Source organism: Brienomyrus brachyistius, chromosome 14 (genome assembly GCF_023856365.1).
Source record: "Brienomyrus brachyistius isolate T26 chromosome 14, BBRACH_0.4, whole genome shotgun sequence".
Lineage (NCBI taxonomy): Eukaryota > Metazoa > Chordata > Actinopteri > Osteoglossiformes > Mormyridae > Brienomyrus > Brienomyrus brachyistius.
This window is the reverse complement of record NC_064546.1, coordinates 12018542-12037917: the sequence shown is the minus strand read 5'-3', so window position 1 is coordinate 12037917 and position 19376 is coordinate 12018542. Positions and strand designations below refer to the sequence as shown.

Below are 19376 nucleotides of genomic sequence, written 5' to 3'. Positions count from 1 at the left end.
CTATTGACATATTACTTTAATATATCTAACACACTCTTAATTATTCCCAAAGCCTTCTTTAAGTTTTTGGTTCTCTGTATACATATCTGATGGGGATGAGTTACAAACTGAGATGAGAACAAGATTTCCTTGTGGCTGAAGTCATTATTCATGACTGCTTATTCATATAATGAATAATTATTCATTATTCATAAATCGTGTTTTTACAGACTACTTTGTCTTTCTACTTTGAGACTTTTTCCTGGCTCCTCAGTATAAAGTTCAAGGCTATTATGTTTTCTCATAATGAATAACCATTTGCTTTGTATACCACACTTATTCCTGGAAACATAATGTAAAATTAAGAAATGCTAGATATAAATTTTTCTACTTAAAAATATAGAATTTTCCACCTTTATTAATACTATGGCTTAGTGGGTAGGACTGTCACCTCATAGCATAAGCTCAGCCCTGCAGATTAAAAGTGTTTAAACAATGTGTTTTCCCAATGCCATAGGTATCTTCCATTCACTCAAAAAACACCCTCTTTAGGTTTAATTTCCCTTAGTGATAATTATACAATGTGTACGTAACATGTGACCTGTGATGGATAAGCACCCCGTCCAGACAAAAGATTACTTCCGGCCCCCTGGAAAACAATTTGAACGTAAACAGTATACATACTGGAAATAAATATCACTTATGTACAGTTTCATGAAAAATAGCTTTTCATATGTAATATTTGAATTTAATGTGTCATATAGGCCTAACCCTAACCCTAACTAGTCTTCAGTGCAGCTCAGTACTAGACAAGCGGTTATGGACCTTGAATGTAATTAGTGTGACAGCGACTCAGTGGACAGCAATGGTATCTCATTGTACTCCCATTGTGTCCGCAGTTTGCATGTTTTCCCCAGTGCCTTGCCACTGTATACCTGCTTTCCAAGTGCAGACTGTCCCCAACTTACCACGGCTTCTGTTCCGGATGTATGTCAGAATGGTGTAATCGATTTAGGTGTGAGAATGACACTGGGAGATGCGTGTCTGGGTGGGGTGGTCACTCTGCCAGGAAGTACAGTACTTTCCCATGGTAACTGTTGTACGGCGCACAGTGCCCACTGCGTAGCGTAGCACTGACGGGTATACGGCCAGGTGAACTGTATTTCCTCATACATTTATTTAGATAGATAGATAGATAGATAGATAGATAGATAGATAGATAGATAGATAGATAGATAGATAGATAGATAGATAGATAGATAGATAGATAGATAGATAGATAGATAGATAGATAGATATTACATCATAGGTTGTAAGTCAGGGATAGTCTGTATATGCATTTCACTGTATATGCATTTCACTGTATATGCCATTCATGATGGTGGTGTGTGGATTATTATGTGTATCCATTTAAAACACAAAAGCATTGACTGACAGCTGGGTAAAGATGGCCTTCTGTTTGTGGTGCGTAGTGCGTCGCATCATGTTTTACGTTCATATGTAAAATCATCTGCTTTCTGAAATAATTTGTGAGAAAATACGTTTTTCATTTAAATAATGGATATTTGGATATAAACGTTTTTCATCAGACAGCGATGATTTCCCTCTATATAAATAAATAAGAAACTTGTAATCAATGGAAATTGCTTTTAATGAAAGTATGCGCTCTTGCTGTGATTTCTGCAAAAGAATGTAAAATAAAAATACAAAGTTAGGCGGATACTGCATGTGATTTTCTGCAAATGCCTGCACTCGTACAGATTGTTATCAATCGTCAGAGGATTTCATCAGGCCTCTTTTTCAGTGACCTCCTTTCCACCTGCTCCTTTGCTAAATGCATTTTCATGACTTTTCTTTTTCAGTTCACATTCGTAATTAAACTATTGTTGACATGTTTATATACAATTATTGACACAATATATAACCCGTTTCAGTTCTTATAGAGCAAACTGATGCCCCACTTTGAAAAGCAGAGAATCAGTACTGAATGGTTTCCAAGACCCAAAATCGTAATATAACATTCAAGCATTTAGAAATAGGACAATTTTATTGTTATCCAGGGGTTGTATTTTGATTGGCGCTAATTATCAGAATGCAAGGCATTTTCTGTATTATTTATGAATAACTTTGATTATTAACTCTCTTTACATATATATGTGTGTGTGGGTGCGTGTATTTGTTTATGAGACATGATGTTTAAAAGCAAATTTTTGTATAAATGCGTTTGGTCTTAATTGGTCTTGAATCATTTGCTTCCTCACATTAACATTTCAAGATCAGCTGTTATCTTTAATTAACACCAAGAAAACAGGCTTGCTAATCAGTCTGTTGGATCTATTTCAAATTTCCTTCATAATTGTCTTGTTTTAATTCTGTTTCTGATTTTTGAGAGCATTTTTTGGTTTCGGTAGCTTTTCTCTAGATGAAAGCAGTTACTGTGTCTTGAATTTTAGCTGTTAAAAATGGAGTCAAGTGTTTAAAATTTCTCTAAACACAAATTCACTAAACAAGCACTCAGTGCTCATGAGCAATTCTGCACTGCTTAGCAAGATTCATTATGAGATACTAATTCAGTGTTCTGAATGAATCATTTCCGTAGCAATATATCGTCTTACAGATGCCGCAGCATGTCTCTTTAAGTATTATCTGCAGTTTAATCTCATCTGATTGAGATCGATGATAGGGCGTCCCTGAGGTGATTTACAGAAGCTTATGTCTAGACCTGGTGTTCTATTAAGCATGTTAAACTCTAATGTTGTAATTTTCTCTCCATGTTGTGTCAACTATTTTTGCCTAAGATGTTGATTTTTATCATACGGATTATAATGGCAGTAATGTGTGAACGATCTGTAATTATTAAACATTTATTCATGTACAGTGGCTGAAGAACACAACAGGAAAATCAGATAAAAAGGGCCTTTGTAGTAACTTTATCACAATTACCAACAAAGCCACAAAGGTGAGTCATGTGAAGTTGAATGAAAATTAGGTTGTGTCAGCTATAAAAGAGGTCTAGCAATCATCCATTTGATGTGTGAGTTTCCCAGGACAACATATGGCAACCACAAGAGTTCCAAAGGTGCTGAAGTGTTACATTTCAGGCATGTCACAAAAACTGTAAATTTAACTGGAATTATTGAATGATTTAGGGATCATTTTAGCGTTTGCCAAACACGGACGAAGTGCACAGCCAGAAAGAGGAACCATGGTCACGAATAGAAGCACACAGAGAATGATAAGAACTTAACAAGAATGTCATAAAAGGACAGGCTTGAAGATCACCTCAGGACTGAAATAGCAACCCTTTGACCCAGTATCCACAAAAATAGTGCACTGTGTACTTCATAAAGTTTCAATTTATAGCCAAAGTGTACCTCCACCTTGTACTATATGGTGCCTGGAATATACTGCAGGTCCCCTGTGATCCTGACCAGGATAAATGGGTAGATGGATGGCAAACAGAGAAAAGTGATCTGGACAGGGATTGATGGTACAAAGCATGTGAGCTATGAAAAAAAGGGTATAAAGGGAGAGGAAGAGGGATCGTGATCATGGCCTGTATACTTTATAATAGATGATTCCTGATTGCTGCTTGGGCATCATGTGACATGGTTTTAGCAGTGAGGAAGAAATTTGTTTGATGTTTCAGTGGTTACATTGGGCAGCTTTTATCTGTTTAACCTGCTAAATAATATTCTTTTGTCTTTATTTAAATGTAAATGCACGAGAAAGATTAATTGTAGCCCGGCATCCTAAGGGAATTACAAATTAGGCCACTGTTTCGGTGGCCCGTTTTCCTGCCCAGGTGACATTGTGGCTCAGCGAGCAGAACCTCAGCCTGTCATCTCTCTCAAATTCCTCACCTGCTCTGCACAAACACAGTTTGCACATTTTCTCCATTGTACATCGGCTATCCACAGACATTTCTAAATGAATGAGTCTGTACGTTTGTCCTGCAGTGGACTGGCATTTCTTCCAGGGTGCACCTCTATCCTGCCTGAGAAACCCCTCCCCCACCAGCCCCCCTGTTGGAAAAGCAGCTGGATGGATGTGTTTTCTCAGTACAGCAGTCTAAAACCTACCCAGGCCTTTGCGCTCATTGTTTCCTCATTGTACAGAAGCATCCAGCGAAACACCAATCCGTTATAAAACGCCTATGAGTAACGCCACTGATGGGGGCATCTGAGTTACCTCTCCAATATAGTGACTGCATGAAATGCAGGGACCATTTTGACTGATTAATAATGCATGTACATGGGAATAATACATAAAAAAAAACATTTAATTACTGGGTAATTAATACATTAACTAAGAGTGTATTGCGACATTATTTGTGCCCCTCCCATCCACCACTGATGTGTAGTGACATGACACTCCTGGGGGAGGGGGATTACATATGCTGTATTACATTTACCTCAGAGGTCGGAAGTCTGAGCTAGGAATGATGTCACACCTGTGTGAACCGCGTTCCAGTACAACAAGATGGAAAGCTTTTTATCAATACCAGGTACCCGTTTCAAAAAGCAAGATTTCTTGCTTAGCCGGATAACTTGTTGGATTTGATTTACCCCAGTTTACATGGCTTTTGTCTTCGTTCACTTACTGTACATTTAGTCCAGACTACCTTAAATCCGACAAGACATCCGGCTGTCTAAGAAATTCTGCTTTTTGAAACAGGCCCCAGTTCTAGCCTGGTTAATTACTAGCCATTGTGAGTAATATTAGTTAATAACAACAATTTACACGGTATTTTGTGCATAAAAACACCGTAGTGGCACGTCCACAGATAGAGGTTGGACAGAACTGTGTGTACGACCAGTTTAACGATCTAGAGCCGTCTTTAATTCTGTGGTTAGGGCTGTAGAGGTTCTTCCAACTTTCTAAATAGGATTTCAGTTCCAGTTGAAATTTCTCACTAGGAACTCAAAACGTATGAGTTACAAATTCAAATGGAACGTATCACCATTACATCACATCAGCAAATCTGCTTTATTTGTATGTTCTGTTTTTCACAAATTTGGAAATAAAGGAGTTGTGTTCATGACATTTTTTTTTGTTGATATTATTAATTCACATTTAATAAATTTTACCATGTTGGGTGAGGGTAAACTGGAGGGCCCTGTGGATTTTTTCGCCTAGGGGCTCCCGAGTCAGTTTACTGATGTATGCCAGCCCTGTGCTCTGTGCCGCCCCCTACAGCCCTGACCAGCATAAGCAACTGCAAGAATAAGTAATTACCAAATTAGCTTTAAAATGCTACATTTAATTTAATAACCAAAAGATTGTTAATCAGTGCTTGAAGATGATTAAGTGTTAATTGTCACGTCCCAAGCTATTTAAACTAATTCACTAAAGGTTGACTCTCCGGCTTCGCCTGGAAGGATCAATCCACTCGTTCGCTAGTGAGCAACTTGGCCTCAGACTTGGTTTGGTGGCCATTCTCATCTCATACATATGAAGAGTGCGTCCTGGTTTTGTCAGAAGCACAACAACATCTGCCAATAATAGGACTGTCACCCCCCAAATGCATTCTAGCAATGGCAGCAGGTTGATGTTCTGTTGTAAATCATAAACGAGAAAAGAGACATGATGCGTTGTCTTTGCAGACCCAATTTTTGCTATATTTATTCAGAAAATGGAGTGAAATGATGCTTTTTTGCTATTGGCCACTACAGGTATATTGTAGTTCTTTTTTTTTACATAACATCTTACTCTCCTTTTTGAGACATAAACTGCATGCAAACTCATCAGAAACAGCTTGTTCTTGAAGTCCGGCCAAGTCCAGCCTCGTTCTCCTAGTAGGTGGTAGTCTAATGGATCTAAGCTGAATCTTCAGAGTAGCAACAGCAAGTCCGTGGTCAGAATTCACAGACTGGACCCTTCTGTAGACCCTGCAGTTCTGCAGGAACCTCCATCTCCTTCGCCGCACCACCAGTCCTGGAGCACCAAGTCTCATTGAAGTCACCCGTAAATTGTGCTTGGCAAGTTTGGGCAATTGGTAGATTTCGCCAAGGTCCTCTTCCACTGGATCCCAGGCATCTGCCTACTTTGTCTATGCCTAGATCTTGCCCCGCACACAGTAATCAAAATACATAAAACAAGCTTTGAGCTTTACTACATTATTTTATTTCCTAATACCATATTCAAAATTCCACGAGGACGTATAGCCAAAATCATTCATTGTATTATTAAATGTAACGCCACCATATTGTTTATGCTGCCATTGTTACATTCCAATAATATAATTTTTTGTGAACAATGGCATTTTGTATTTATTTGAAGTGGCTCGGAATTCATCACAATGCTATTTGAAGATTTGAAGCAATGAAAAATTATGGAATGCCCTATCATTCATTGGGGATAATTCATTTCCTACACCCTGCTCACTAGAAGAGATCAATTTATAAAACAAAATGTGTAAATAAATTTGTCAAATATGTAGCAATGCACATAATATATAATATTTATTGAATGCATGTAAAATATTTTAAATAAAATTAGGAATATTAATAAAATGTAAATATAGTAAAATGAGCAAAATCTTAGATAAATGTACACAGGACGCATAATAACTCATTTAATATTTTGTAGATTTAAGAGCTCTTTAAAATGTGAAACCTGGCATGCTCAAGCATTAGTTAAACTATTAATAAATGCTTTTTGTGTACCAGTATTGTAAAGTGATACAACTTTATTCGGTGTTTAAACAAATTACCTAAAGTTAAATCAGGAAAGTCCATGACTTATCGTCTGTGATGTCAAAGTGCTTCATGAGTCTGTGCATGAGGAGGTGGTTCCTGCATTTTGACCTCATTTTTTCGGTGTCAGTTACCAACTGAAATGTTTGCGGACTCATGAACCCACAAATCGGTTTTAGTTTGACAGCATCATCTCTGCGACCTATTTTGTAAAGAAGTCGAGTGCACAGGCAGCTTTTCTCCCTTTCTCCCTTTTCCCCTTTAAAGCACGGCCTGAAAATAAGTCAGTTAACCTAGTTTCTGGAATTTGATAACGCCACTGATCATTATCACTGATCACTAAGTCATTCTTCGAAACCAGAAACAGGATTTTTTTTTTAACCTTGGAGAATACATTTTGACATTATGCAGTCAACATAATCCATTATAGATACCTTCATAATGCATTATAATGCATTATCAAAGTTATATAAACATGACTATAACTATTTAGAAAAAGGCATAGATTATAGTCATGTTTATTATGCATTATGAAAGCTCTATGAAGCTCTCATCTATTATGCATTATAGATACCTTCATAATGCATTATAATTGTCAGTATAAGAATTAAGAATGCTTTATGAATGTGGTTATAGTGCATTATAGATGAATTTCATAGAGCAGTCATAAAGCATTATAAACATGGTTATAGTATGTTATACCTCTTTATAAATAGTTATAGCAGTACTTATAATACTTTATGAATCCATTATAATGCATTATGAAGGTATCTATAATGCATTACACATGATGGCTTTAAGTAAAGTATTACCAAGTTTTTTTTATTAATTCTGTTCTTTTTCGCTATATTCAGGACTGCAGTAAAATGCGAATTTTCCAGCATATACAAATTAAAAAATTATTTCACTGTTTAAAACATTAATATACTGTTCAGTTATATTGCAGCCTGAATTACACTATAACCTTTGTATGTCTTTTTCAACCACGATGCTAAGCTGCAAAGAATTTGGTACTGGTCCATAGTGAGTGTATTTCAATGTGTCTTCTATCAGAGTAATTAGCACTGCAGTCTCAGACCCCTGGGGCTTTGTCAGCTCCAAATATAATAAAATAATGAAACAATTATGGCTATGATTTGTGTATGCTTATACAATTCTGGCAGTTACTAAACTCAAAGTTGTGTCACATGCATGCCCTTGGGGAAATTGTTCTGTGTTGTATGGCCAACATCACCCAGAGCCATAAATAATGGCAGGGTATCCATACAGTTTTGGGGGGTGGGATCCCATAGGCTGCACCACTGTTCTTTGGTTGTGGGTTCGATTCCCATTGTTAGTTTGGTGTCTGTGTAGGAGCAGACGTTTCTGTCTGTGTTTTCTTTTAGGGACTCTTCTTTCCTCCTTCAGGTTCATAGCTGCATCTGAGGTGCCCATAATGAATGTGTACCCTGTGATGGACTGAGCCTCCTGTCACATGTATCCTGGGAAAGGTTCCAAGTAAACCATGATCCTGCACCAGAGGAGTGGTTATGATGAATGGGTGCATTACATAAGGAGTGGACATGATGATCTATCAGTGAAAGGCAGCAATCCACTGTCCAGCATTCTGGGATTTACCAAGGTTCACATTCTAGAGTTTATGTCTACTGTTATAATGATCCTAGAATGTCAAAAATAAAATACAACCATATGAATTCGGTAGGTTGTTGCAAGCATAGCTGATAACAACATGCTGAAATATACCCATATAATGAATTAGCAGAAACACATTGGCTTTAGGTCAGCAGTTCTTATAAGTATATTTATATATATATATATATATATATATATATATATATATATATATATATATATATACTATACAACCAAGATTACAACCTCAGAAGATTATTTGTTGAATGACTGTTTGACGTGTAGGCACAGTGGTGCAGTGGTTAGCACTGTTGCTTTGGCTCTCTTCGGTACTCTGCTTTCCCTCCAAAGTGCACTGGTTTTACAAAATTGCCCTTATATCTGTGAATGGTGTGTGATTGTGCCCTGCGATGGGTTGGCACCCCATCCTGGGCTCTTCCCTGCCTTGTGCCCATAGGCTATGGACCCCACACACCCAGAATAAGATTAGTGGTTTCAGAAAATGGATGAATTACTTGATATACATATTGCCCTGACAAAAAAGTTGCATTTTTTGGGAAACAAGCAGGACCGAAACAAAATGTAATAGTTGTTTTGCAATGTTTTCTTCATGTATTCCCCCTTCCATCTAACATCCAGTCTGGATTGCATCCCCAAAAGCCCAGGAGACAAGGCTGGAAATATCCTGGGCAGGATGCCTGTCCATCATATACTTAACAATACTTAATCTTTTATACTATCACATTTCATAGGCGTCATAAAGACTCTTTGATAATTAAAACGTCAGTATTGGAATATACATATCATTCACCACATTAACATCATTTAGCTCTGGTGTACTATCTGTGGTGAGACTTATTGGAAGTGGATAGCTATTTGTCACCCGTGTTTCCTCTTCCTCCTATTTGATCATCATCACAATGAGGACACCACCGGAAATGCTTACCTCTACTGACGCCTTTCAATCAGTATATAAATCCGCTGCCTTGACTACAAAAACAGCCCACAGAAACTGCAGTCACTGTAGGTGAGATACAAGGAAAAATGGCTTCGGTGCTCAGTCTGCTGACTTTGACGGTGAGTGCTAATTGCAAATGCTCCTTTTGAAACCATCAAATTACACAGCGCTATCATCTTGCATAGTGTGTAATATTCTAATTAAATCTGGATTTCTAGTCACAAGGTTTAGTCATTATGCAATTATTGTCATTCTTTTTGATTAGTCTGTCTGAGAGATTTTTTTTGGCATTTTTCTGTTGCATTATAGATTCATTTTCTTTATGAAGCACCTTTGGTAACTTGAGGAGGCACAGATAATGTAGTAAAACACTCTTACTTAATGCATCAGTTAATCAGAAATTAAGTGACATCAATTTACAGGTTGCTATGCATTTGAGAATCATAGACGCATCTGATGGATATTACAAAATAAGTTAGCATGCTGCTAATTTCTGCACTGTTATCCCAAGGAAATATATGCAACTATGCATTAATGGCAATGAATAGAACATAGAATTACCAAATGCAAGAATCTGCTATAATATGCTCTATGGAAATATGTGTATCATACAGCAATATTTATTTGTAACTTACCTGTAAGAAGTATTGGTTATATATGTTAGTATTGGTTATATATGGGTAATCTTTAGCGTAAACTGCTCAATGGTTACTCATTGCCAGTTTAGTCTCAAAGCTATTCCTAGAATGCAGTGAACACAAATAATGTAGTAGTACTCTCTTATTGTATTGATTAACCAGAAACTAAGTATTAATTACATACCGATTCCATGTTTGTTCATCATTAATCAATCCAAACAGTTCGTGTATTTCATGCAGTTACTATATTATGATTTGTACCTGAGTAGTAACTGAGCTACTAAGTTACTTGTGCCCCCTCTAGTAAAGTGATTAACACTTTACTTAATTCCAAGCTTTTAGTAATTTATAAACACATTTAAAATGCATTTAGAATTATAAACACAGCTATAAATATTTATAAAAAGGCATGACATATTATGGCCATATTTATTGAGCATTATAACAGCCTTATGAAGCTCTCATCTACTATGCACTATATCCATACATCCATAATGCTTATACCAGTCATTATAATGCATTATAAAGGTATCTATAGTGCATTATAGATGAGAGCTTCATAAGGATGTTGAAATGCATAACACACATAGCTATAATGTGTTATGCCTTTTGATAAATATTTATAGCCATGTTTATAATGCTTTATGAATGCATTATTATTTGTTATGTAGGTGTTTATAAATTACTAAAAACATGGGCTTTAGTGTTACCGCAAAGTTTTTCGAAGGCAGTGTTTACCTAGTTAAGCTGCTCATATGAGATTCTTTGGATGCTGTGCAGTGAATATCCTTGGCATATTTATTTGCTTTACTGCCTGCGTTCCCCAGGTTTTCACAGCATTAGGAGTTCTCGTGGCCATCCGGAGCTCCGAGGCACTACCTAGACGCAGGGTTAGCCGATCAGAGAATCGACTGGATAAAACCAAGAGGACTTCCAAAGGGGTGGAGTCACAGGCTCACACAGAAATGGTGAAACTCATGCTGGACCCCAGTGTTTTGATCACCTCTGACCCAGTACCCCAGCTGGCTAATCACTCCTTGTCCCCGTGGATGTACAGGTGACATTTTAATAACTAATTTTCAAGTGGAAAGCATTATTTTAGTTGGGTAAGAATGTAATCTGGCTCAGGGATGTAGTTAGAGATGAATGGATAGGGGGGCTGAGTCTTTACTAGGGGGCGCTGATGGCAAACCATTCATGATTTAAAGCAATAAATACACATATATTTGGGGGTGGGGGGTAAATAACATTTTAGGGCAGGTAAAGCCCCTCTAAGTTATGTCTAACTACACCCCTGATTTGGATCCTGATGTGGTTTTAAGGCAATGAAATACATGTCCGCACAATTCTTTCTATGAAAATCAGTGTCTGCCACAAACAGGAAGTTATGAGAGAGGATAAATGTGGACTTTCTGGCAGGGAGCTCAGAGGGAGCAGCTGGTTGAAATGAGTAAGACTGATAACCCTGGTTGTGTGTCTGCTTGCACCTACAGAACCACCCACGATAACACACGATTTCCTGTGGACATCGCCCAGGCCAAGTGTTTGCTAACTGGTTGTCGAAATTCCCTGGGGGAGGAAGTGATGGATGTGGAGTCCCGACCAATCTTCCAGCAGATCCTGGTCCTAAAGAGGATCGAGGGGAACCAGAGGAACTACTACTACAAGCTGGAGAGTCAGACCATCGAAGTGGGCTGTACTTGTGTCCGCCCAAACACAGTGCATCAGAAGTAGCAGGCACCGGCGATGGAGACTGCAGTATTGCAGAATCTACCAGAGGTAGAAAGGTCAGGTCCAGAAAGTACAATTCCAGACCAAGGTTTTGTTTCAACCAACTAGTTGAGTACTCTGTGACTGTGACTCTTTATAATCATGGGAGTTTAACTTACACAAAAATGTTCTGAGGGCAGAAGGAAAAATGATTGGTTCAGAGAAATAACCGATCAGATTGTAGAAAAGGTGGGTCCAACTAATCAGATGCCTTGGTCCTGCCTCCTCTAGTTGCTTGGACCCGCCTCCTCTACAATCCACCTCTGGAATGAACATTACTCTTAGCTCTTTCATAATCATTGTTTTAATCATTGTTGTCTTTTTAATCAATTTTTACTGTAACTCATTATAAAGGATGTATTTATTTAATTTATTAATGTATTTGATTGTGTATTAACATTTAGGAATAAGGTTTTACGTTTTCATTTATTTATTGAAATAATACATATATTTGAACAATCGGTGACTCAATAAACTTAAATATAATTGTTATAAAATGGAAATATAAATAGTAGCCATTCAATATTCAATCTTCCCTGAAATCCCTCTAAGAATTTAAGTAATATAAAATCATCAGAGCATTTTATGAAGCATCAGTGTGTAACTTGAAGGTAGGAATGGATTAACCACAAAGCAGGTTGTTCTAAGCACTTAATAAAGTGGTTGCTACAAGTGTACATTGTTATTACAGTTTTGTAATGTGCTTCTGTGCACTTTTAAAACATAAATTTTGTGCAATAAACCCACAAGGGAACAATGGTATTGAACAGCAGTTTTAATGATCTTTGCTTAAAATATATTTCTGTACATCACTGAACAGACATATCAAATGTGTTCAGAGAATTGTTAATTTGATTAACATTTACACTGGCTTTGCCAGATCCTTCCATAAAAACAACTAAATCAGCCATCAACGGCATATCGTGAGCTGAAAGCGCATCACGCAGTCCACTCAGCACTAAACGCACACATACTCATTCATGTTTGCGCACATGTGAGCACGCACTCATGCACACGCTTGGTTACGGTAGCCTTTCTTCTTAATGTAGGTCTTAAGATGAGCACAGGACCACCACGTACAAACTCACGCTGTTGGCACTATTGGCGCAGGAGCAAAACACAGAGATGGCTTTTCTAGAGCCTTATAATCAGTCCAGAATTTGTATCAGTCTAGGTCCACGCATTGAGGTGGACCAGGCACTGTGCTGGTCTGTAAGCTTCTCCATCTCTTCTGATGTTGTGTTGTGATCATTGTTTGTTCTTCCAGCGAACAATATGAGCAGTAAAGTCAGTCCTTTGGTGAGTTGCCTTCAAAATGTTTGTCGTGAGAACCCCTCATGGGACCTGAAACAGAGCGTTGTAAAATGCAGAAACGTTGAGAGGAACAGCCCAGCACACATATTATGACAATATAGTCATGCTGTATGATATACACCACCAGCCAAACACTTTTGCACACCACAGGTTTTTACCACTTTTCCATTTATTTAATTTTTATTCCTGTTAAGCATTGGAAAGTTGAGTGAACAACTATAAATGAAAGTACAAGTCAAATAGAACAAGTTTCCTTTATAACATGGAAAGAGTGTGTAATAGTGCATGTCTGACATCCTACTGAGTGGTTGTGTGGTGATGGCATAGTCAAATTCTAGGCTGCCCTTTAGCTTTACATACTGTACACAAGTTAACTGTTTCATCTCATGAAACAGAGCAGTATTTAATGTCCCCTGTAGGAAAGAATTCTTCGAATTTTCTCTGCTGTTATAACTGCTAGAGGCGGTTACTTTGATGAAGATATAACATTGGCTTGCTAATAAAGGTACTCAAATGGCGAACATACTGGACATTTAAATGTATTTGTTTATGTATTTATTTTTGTTTATTGATTTGCTGGCAAGGAATCCTCAAATGATCCTCAAAGCATTTTAAATGACTAAAAGAAGGATATTTATCCTGCACATATGATATTAAGCAAAAAATATCAATTGCAATACCTTTTCCTGCTGGCTTTCAGCAGAAAGGATGGCTTCTGTGTTGTTCAACTCTTCTTTGATCCTATGTTCACAGTCTGGACTCTCATCGCCATACTTTTGCGTAGTTTTCTGTTCCCTCTCCTCCACTGGGGGCTCTAGCAGTTCAGCTTTCTCACACTAGGGGGCAGATGAGATTCTGCGTGAGATCATTTGGATGCGGTCATCAGGATATGCTCAGCTAATATATAATTATCTCATGTAATGGATGTGGCTACGATATCAGGATAGCAATTTAAATGACATCAAAGTATTAAAGACCTTCCTTGAGTCAAGAGTCAACAATGAACCAATCAATCAAAGTGATTTGTCATAATGCATCCATCCATCCATCCATTTTCCAATCCGCTTATCCTACTGGGTTGCGGGGGTCTGGAGCCTATCCCGGAAGCAATGGGCACGAGGCAAGGAACAACCCAAGATGAAGGGCCAGCCCATCACAGGGCACACTCACACACCATTCATGCACACATGCACACCTATGGACAATTTAGCAACTCCAATTAGCCTCACCATGTTTGTGGACTGTGGGGGGAAACCGGAGAACCCAGAGGAAACCCCACGATGACACGGGGAGAACATGCAAACTCCACACACATGTGATCCAGGCGGAGACTCGAACCTGGGTTCCAGAGGTGTGAGGCAACAGTGCTAACCACTGCACCACCATGCCACCCCCATCATAATGCATTTTTTTTGTAAATAAACATAGAACATAAATAAGAATTTAATAAACACTATACAGAAATGAACAATAAGTGATGTCAGCACTATAATATGACTTTGTAGCCTCTAGAAAAGCCATCAGTTACAATGGAAAAGAAAATCCTAAGAGAACCATAAGGAGCAAATAGAAATTTGATTATTTAAGCCTAAAGATGTGCAAAATGAAATCCATTGATCCATTTTCCATGACCACTGGTCCTATTCAGGGTCGCAGGGGGGTCAGAGCCAACCCCGAAGGCTACGGGTGCAAGGCAGGGAGAAACCCCACATGAGGTACTAACTAAATAAAATGTGGTTTACTGATAATTAGAAGGACGTCACCAGAACATCTATGTCTCCCCTTAAGTTTCTCCACCTCAGGCTTCTCACCTTCCTTCTTTCTTCTGTGATGGTCAGCTTCCTCTGTATTTGTCCCAGGGATGGATCTCCGCGCTGGGGCAGGGCTGCAGTAACCTCAGGCCCAAAAGAGGGAGGCTTGAGAATGACCTCGAAGGCCTGTCCGGACACCCGCTTATTCAGCTCGATTACTTCCATGTCCTTGATGACACATAAGTTGAGGTCCACAACATCTGCAGTGGCTGGACCAGTAGACAAAAAGACCAAATAAAAAGCTTAAAAAATATAACCATGATTCTAGTATGACGCTAAAGAGTGTTGCCACAGCAAAGAGGAAGATATGTTAAGGGACTAGGCATCAGCTATCGGTATCTTTATGTATAAGTTTGAGCGTTTTGCTTGGAATTTAAATAAACTTGCTCAGTTGCTCCTGAGGTAAGCCGAGAATAGAAGACGAGGGGTTTCTCCTTAAGAGGGGTTTCTATATCCAGAGGGATTTTTACCTTTTGTTTTCTGAGGCTTCCCTTGAGTATCACGGAGCAGACAGGTACAGAAGAGAGACACTAGGGGGAGCTCTTTCATCTTCTCTTTGTATGCTGGTGGAGGAAACAGTGAAACCACTAAGCTTGTCATAAATACTCAAATCATACCATGGCTACCTTATAGATACTAATCTAGATCATAGTGGGGTAGAATTATCTATGCGCACAGGGGTAATCTTTCTGATTATCTCTGACATAATACTGATTGGCCGCCAATGGAGGTTTTTGATGTGATTTCCTATCAGATGTAATTCAGTGTTTCACTGTGTAATTCAAAAACCATGTTCGTTTGAATGACTAATCTTTGAAACCCTTCAAAAGCAGCCAATTCCCACTCATTCCTTTCACATCAACAAATATGTCCCAGTTAAAATTATTTTTCTTCGAGGACTTTATTTTCAGATATGTTCACAAATGCTGAAAACAAAAAAGAAGACAAAGGACAGGCTCTCTAACATACCTGAAAGTGTCATTTTGCCACAGTTGTTAAACATCTCAGAGTGTGAAATGTGTAGTGGTCCTTGTAGTGTGGGTCCTGGTACGAAAGGATATGAAAGTTGGGTTAAAAATCATGCCAAGACATTCCTATCGACAAAACTGCACTTTAGCCTCATCTTATAATGACACAAATGTGCCAAGAATATTCACCAACAAGCCTCCGAGGTATCATTCATGTTACTGAAAACTCCTTAAATGTTTTTCCACACCATGCTTGAGTTTGGTCTCCTAAGAATCAGGGCTTACTTCCTGGTTCATTCCAATTCTTAAACATCTGTTGCTATGATCTCTGCCAACATAAAGGTCAATTGATGATGATATACAGATGATTATCTAATTAACTTATAATGTTCATTAACTACCAAAGTATCACTTTAGTAACAGGGTAATTTCAGGTAGGAGGAAGATAACCACCCAGAATAATTATATATGCTAAGCCATTGCATAAATTATCTAGTCTTAACTAAACTTTAAAGTGGGATGCTGATCAGTCAATTCTGAATAACGTAATTAGCTACCATTCAGAAAACACTCCATTTATTTTCATTACTAAGCTACTTAGCAGAAATTATTGTAAAAAAAATCCCACTGCATTTCTAAATGAAGCAAGTGAAAGAGATGAAACTGCCTCAGTAAAGGTTCCCATACCACCCACACAATCATTTTGTTTTTTTTTTATTTTGTATTTGCAGGGGAAGTTGAGTCAGAACTGACAGAACAGTAAGTCAGAGTAACATCCAGAGACTGAATTGAAGACTAAATTGCCAACGTGCCGAAATGGAAACGGCACAATTTTTTGAAGAAATGCTGCTGTGGGAGACTCAGATTTATTATTTTTTTTAATCCCAAGATAAAATCGTTACGTACGAGACGTCCTCCTCTGCTTAAATGTGTTACATTTTTAAAAGATCTATTCTAAAGAGTGACAAGCCGCGGCTGTGCAATGGCTTAGCATGGTAACGTGAGTCTGCATTCATATCTGTAGATTTAATATATCTGCCAGTCTGACCTGCAATGCACACAGTATTTTATTACTTGCAGATATTTATTTTATAAGGTAGTGTAAGAATAAATGCTCCTATAATATGCATGCAATTCTCTTCATGTCAAGCCGAACACCTTAAAATTCCACTTAATCATAGAGCAGATAAAATGTAACCGATATGCACTTGTGGGTAATTCAGTAGTACAGATACTTCAAACACCCTGTCCACAAATCAGAACAACCACAATGACGATAAACCAAAAAGTATGAAGCCATAGTACTTGAACTACAGTGCGCCATAATATCTGAGCCTAAAGTCATTTTTTTTAAGTCTGATCATTGCTATTTATGGATCTGTCTGCACACATTAAGAACATTCACTACTTATTCGTACTGTAGCCTGCATGCAATCGGAGTGACAGGTGGTTCAGTCACACTCAGACCTGGGTCTGGCTGATGAGTCAGTGGGTTCATAATTAGACATTCAGTCATCTCTGATGAGCAATACATATTTTTCCCTCTTCATTCAGTATATTAAATCCAGGCCCCATTTTTATAAAAATCCTCAGTTATTTACCATTATTGCTTTTATCCCTTAAAATTATGATCTGTTTGCTATAACAGTTACAATGGCATCCACGTGGACTGATGAGTCTGGTACTGATGTACAGAGAAGCAAATCCTCAAGCAAAAAATATATATCAAATATACATATTATGGTGTAGGTCACAGTATCAGCCACCCAATTTAAGTGGGAATTATTAGAAAGTTTGTCTCGAGTGCAAGGATAGGGACGGCAAGCTTCTCTGCATCAACAAAACTCGACAACATCCCCATTTCTAAGAACTGTCAGCCCACACTCTGCAAGCTCCTGCTTTCAAATAAAACTCTGATCAATACGAGCTTCCTGCACAGGTGAACATTTAATGACATCCTGTCAGTCTAAACGGAAAGGGGAAACCCCAGACTGGGCTCTTCATTGGGCTCTTTGAAGCATGCATGCGTTTGCATTGTCTTTCACATACCTCACTTATAAAACACTCCCCAGTAACCTATGTCCAAAGCTGCCATTGCAGTGAGTAATATGACCCTTTGTTGCTTGTAACACTATGCATTAATTACCATTTAGTATCTTTTCTTAAAAAAAAAGATAATGCATGCCTGATTTCATTCCATAGCTTTTTTTGTGCAACAATTTCCTCAAACCCAGGAAAAAAACACATTGTGCAAATTCAAAACAACAACTGAGCAACTGCATGAGATTCATAATTTATGACATCAGCAAAATGTGCTAAAACCAAGTCCTTTTGAAACTGCAGTTGCAATGGAGGGGATGCAGTGCAGGATGCCTGTTTCATTAAGGATATACTCAAAAGAATGATTAAACAGTAATTGCTTATTAGCTATCATTAAAAGGTCTACTGCAATTATGAAAGCTGACTTACCTCTCTAAAAACAGGTTATATTCTTCAGCTTCTCTCTTGTCAAGCTGCTGTTGTTCTGATACAGAGCTCGCAGCAGCAGCACCACCAGCCTTACAGCATGACATCACCTCCTAGCCACGCCATTGGACGAGAGGGATGCTGGCTGCTGATGGGCTAGCATCTTTCAGAGCACAGCACACGGGGTGGGGGAGAGTGGGATTACCTGTTAACTCTTTGTTGCAAGCAGCAGGCATCAATCAAGAATAACAAAGAGAAGCTTCCCGTGCTGTGTGCACTAAAGAATTAAAACGGGACATTTTTATGCAGTTGTTGTTACAAAATTATACATAATAAGTAAGACAAGCCCGTTCTGGTGTAAATGCATGTGCTGTAGAATATGAATTATACATTTTTATCTGCAGAAATATGCAAAGCTATGTTTTCTTTTAGCCACAGCTAAAGGGAAATCTGAGACCTTTTGTCCTGAATAATGTGATCTTTGGACGGCTTCATAGCAAGTAACATGTGCTGGCTTGTTTGTAAATGTAGGCACTTCTACTGTAAAAATAAGTACACAAAGGCTCTCTCTTCTGGGCCCCCCAATGCATCAGTGCAACAGCACCAGTGGTGTCGGTGCCAGAGCACTTGTTTGGCTAATCTGAAAGCTTGCTTGTAATGTTTGAGCAGTCTGTCAATGGCTCTTTCAAGCTTTCAATCTTTCTCTCTGGTTCTTACCCAAATTCTGTCTTTTATTTATTCTCTCCTTTGCACCATCTATACCCAGTTTAGGAAAACCACTTCTGATGATCTGATGATCTCAGGTCAGTTTTGTATTTAAAACAAAAAACAAGATGCAGTCAATTTATCCGTAGTTGAGTTCTGTTTTCCTTAATTGCTACTGTGACTAAAGTGTAAAGTGAAAATAATTTTAAATTGTTTCACTGCGTATTCAGCAATACCAACTCATCTGTTTCGATTAAGAATTGATGATGAAGAATTAAAAACACCAAGAAATCCTGCTTTATATTCAAATATTCTTATGGCTATTGTTTTTGAAAATGTTAACAACAACAAATGCAATGAAATCCTGCAGCAAATTTCCTACAACAAACATGCGTGTCTTTGCACATCATTCTTCATTCACATCATTCACATAATTG

General features: G+C 38.1%; 2 protein-coding genes across 2 annotated transcripts; one reads left to right on the top strand and one right to left on the bottom strand.

Annotated features, from left to right (window-relative positions):
- Window positions 1-8555: 8555 nt before the first annotated feature.
- il17a/f1 (interleukin 17a/f1) lies at window positions 8556-12352 on the top strand. The gene is made up of 3 exons (XM_048974867.1): window positions 8556-9386; window positions 10733-10962; window positions 11399-12352. The coding sequence occupies exons 1-3, from the start codon at window positions 9354-9356 to the stop codon at window positions 11637-11639; spliced, it is 504 nt and encodes a 167-aa protein (XP_048830824.1). The 5' UTR covers window positions 8556-9353; the 3' UTR covers window positions 11640-12352.
- An 83-nt stretch (window positions 12353-12435) lies between these two features.
- stmn4l (stathmin-like 4, like) lies at window positions 12436-18308 on the bottom strand. The gene is made up of 6 exons (XM_048974868.1): window positions 18238-18308; window positions 15770-15844; window positions 15271-15363; window positions 14801-15009; window positions 13670-13825; window positions 12436-13019 (listed from the first exon to the last, which is right to left on the bottom strand). The coding sequence occupies exons 2-6, from the start codon at window positions 15801-15803 to the stop codon at window positions 13011-13013; spliced, it is 501 nt and encodes a 166-aa protein (XP_048830825.1). The 5' UTR covers window positions 15804-15844; window positions 18238-18308; the 3' UTR covers window positions 12436-13010.
- Between the last annotated feature and the right edge of the window lie 1068 nt (window positions 18309-19376).

Excerpts from the sequence above, each read along its gene's own strand:
- il17a/f1 (XM_048974867.1), top strand. The coding sequence starts at position 9,354 with ATGGCTTCGGTGCTCAGTCTGCTGACTTTGACG. Across the intron at positions 9,387-10,732 it reads TCAGTCTGCTGACTTTGACG|GTTTTCACAGCATTAGGAGT; the intron begins GTGAGTGCTAAT and ends TGCGTTCCCCAG. Across the intron at positions 10,963-11,398 it reads TTGTCCCCGTGGATGTACAG|AACCACCCACGATAACACAC; the intron begins GTGACATTTTAA and ends TTGCACCTACAG.
- stmn4l (XM_048974868.1), bottom strand. The coding sequence starts at position 15,803 with ATGTTTAACAACTGTGGCAAAATGACACTTTCAG. Across the intron at positions 15,010-15,270 it reads GAAGCCTCAGAAAACAAAAG|CCACTGCAGATGTTGTGGAC; the intron begins GTAAAAATCCCT and ends CTACTGGTCCAG. Across the intron at positions 13,826-14,800 it reads TCACAGAAGAAAGAAGGAAG|TGTGAGAAAGCTGAACTGCT; the intron begins GTGAGAAGCCTG and ends TCTGCCCCCTAG.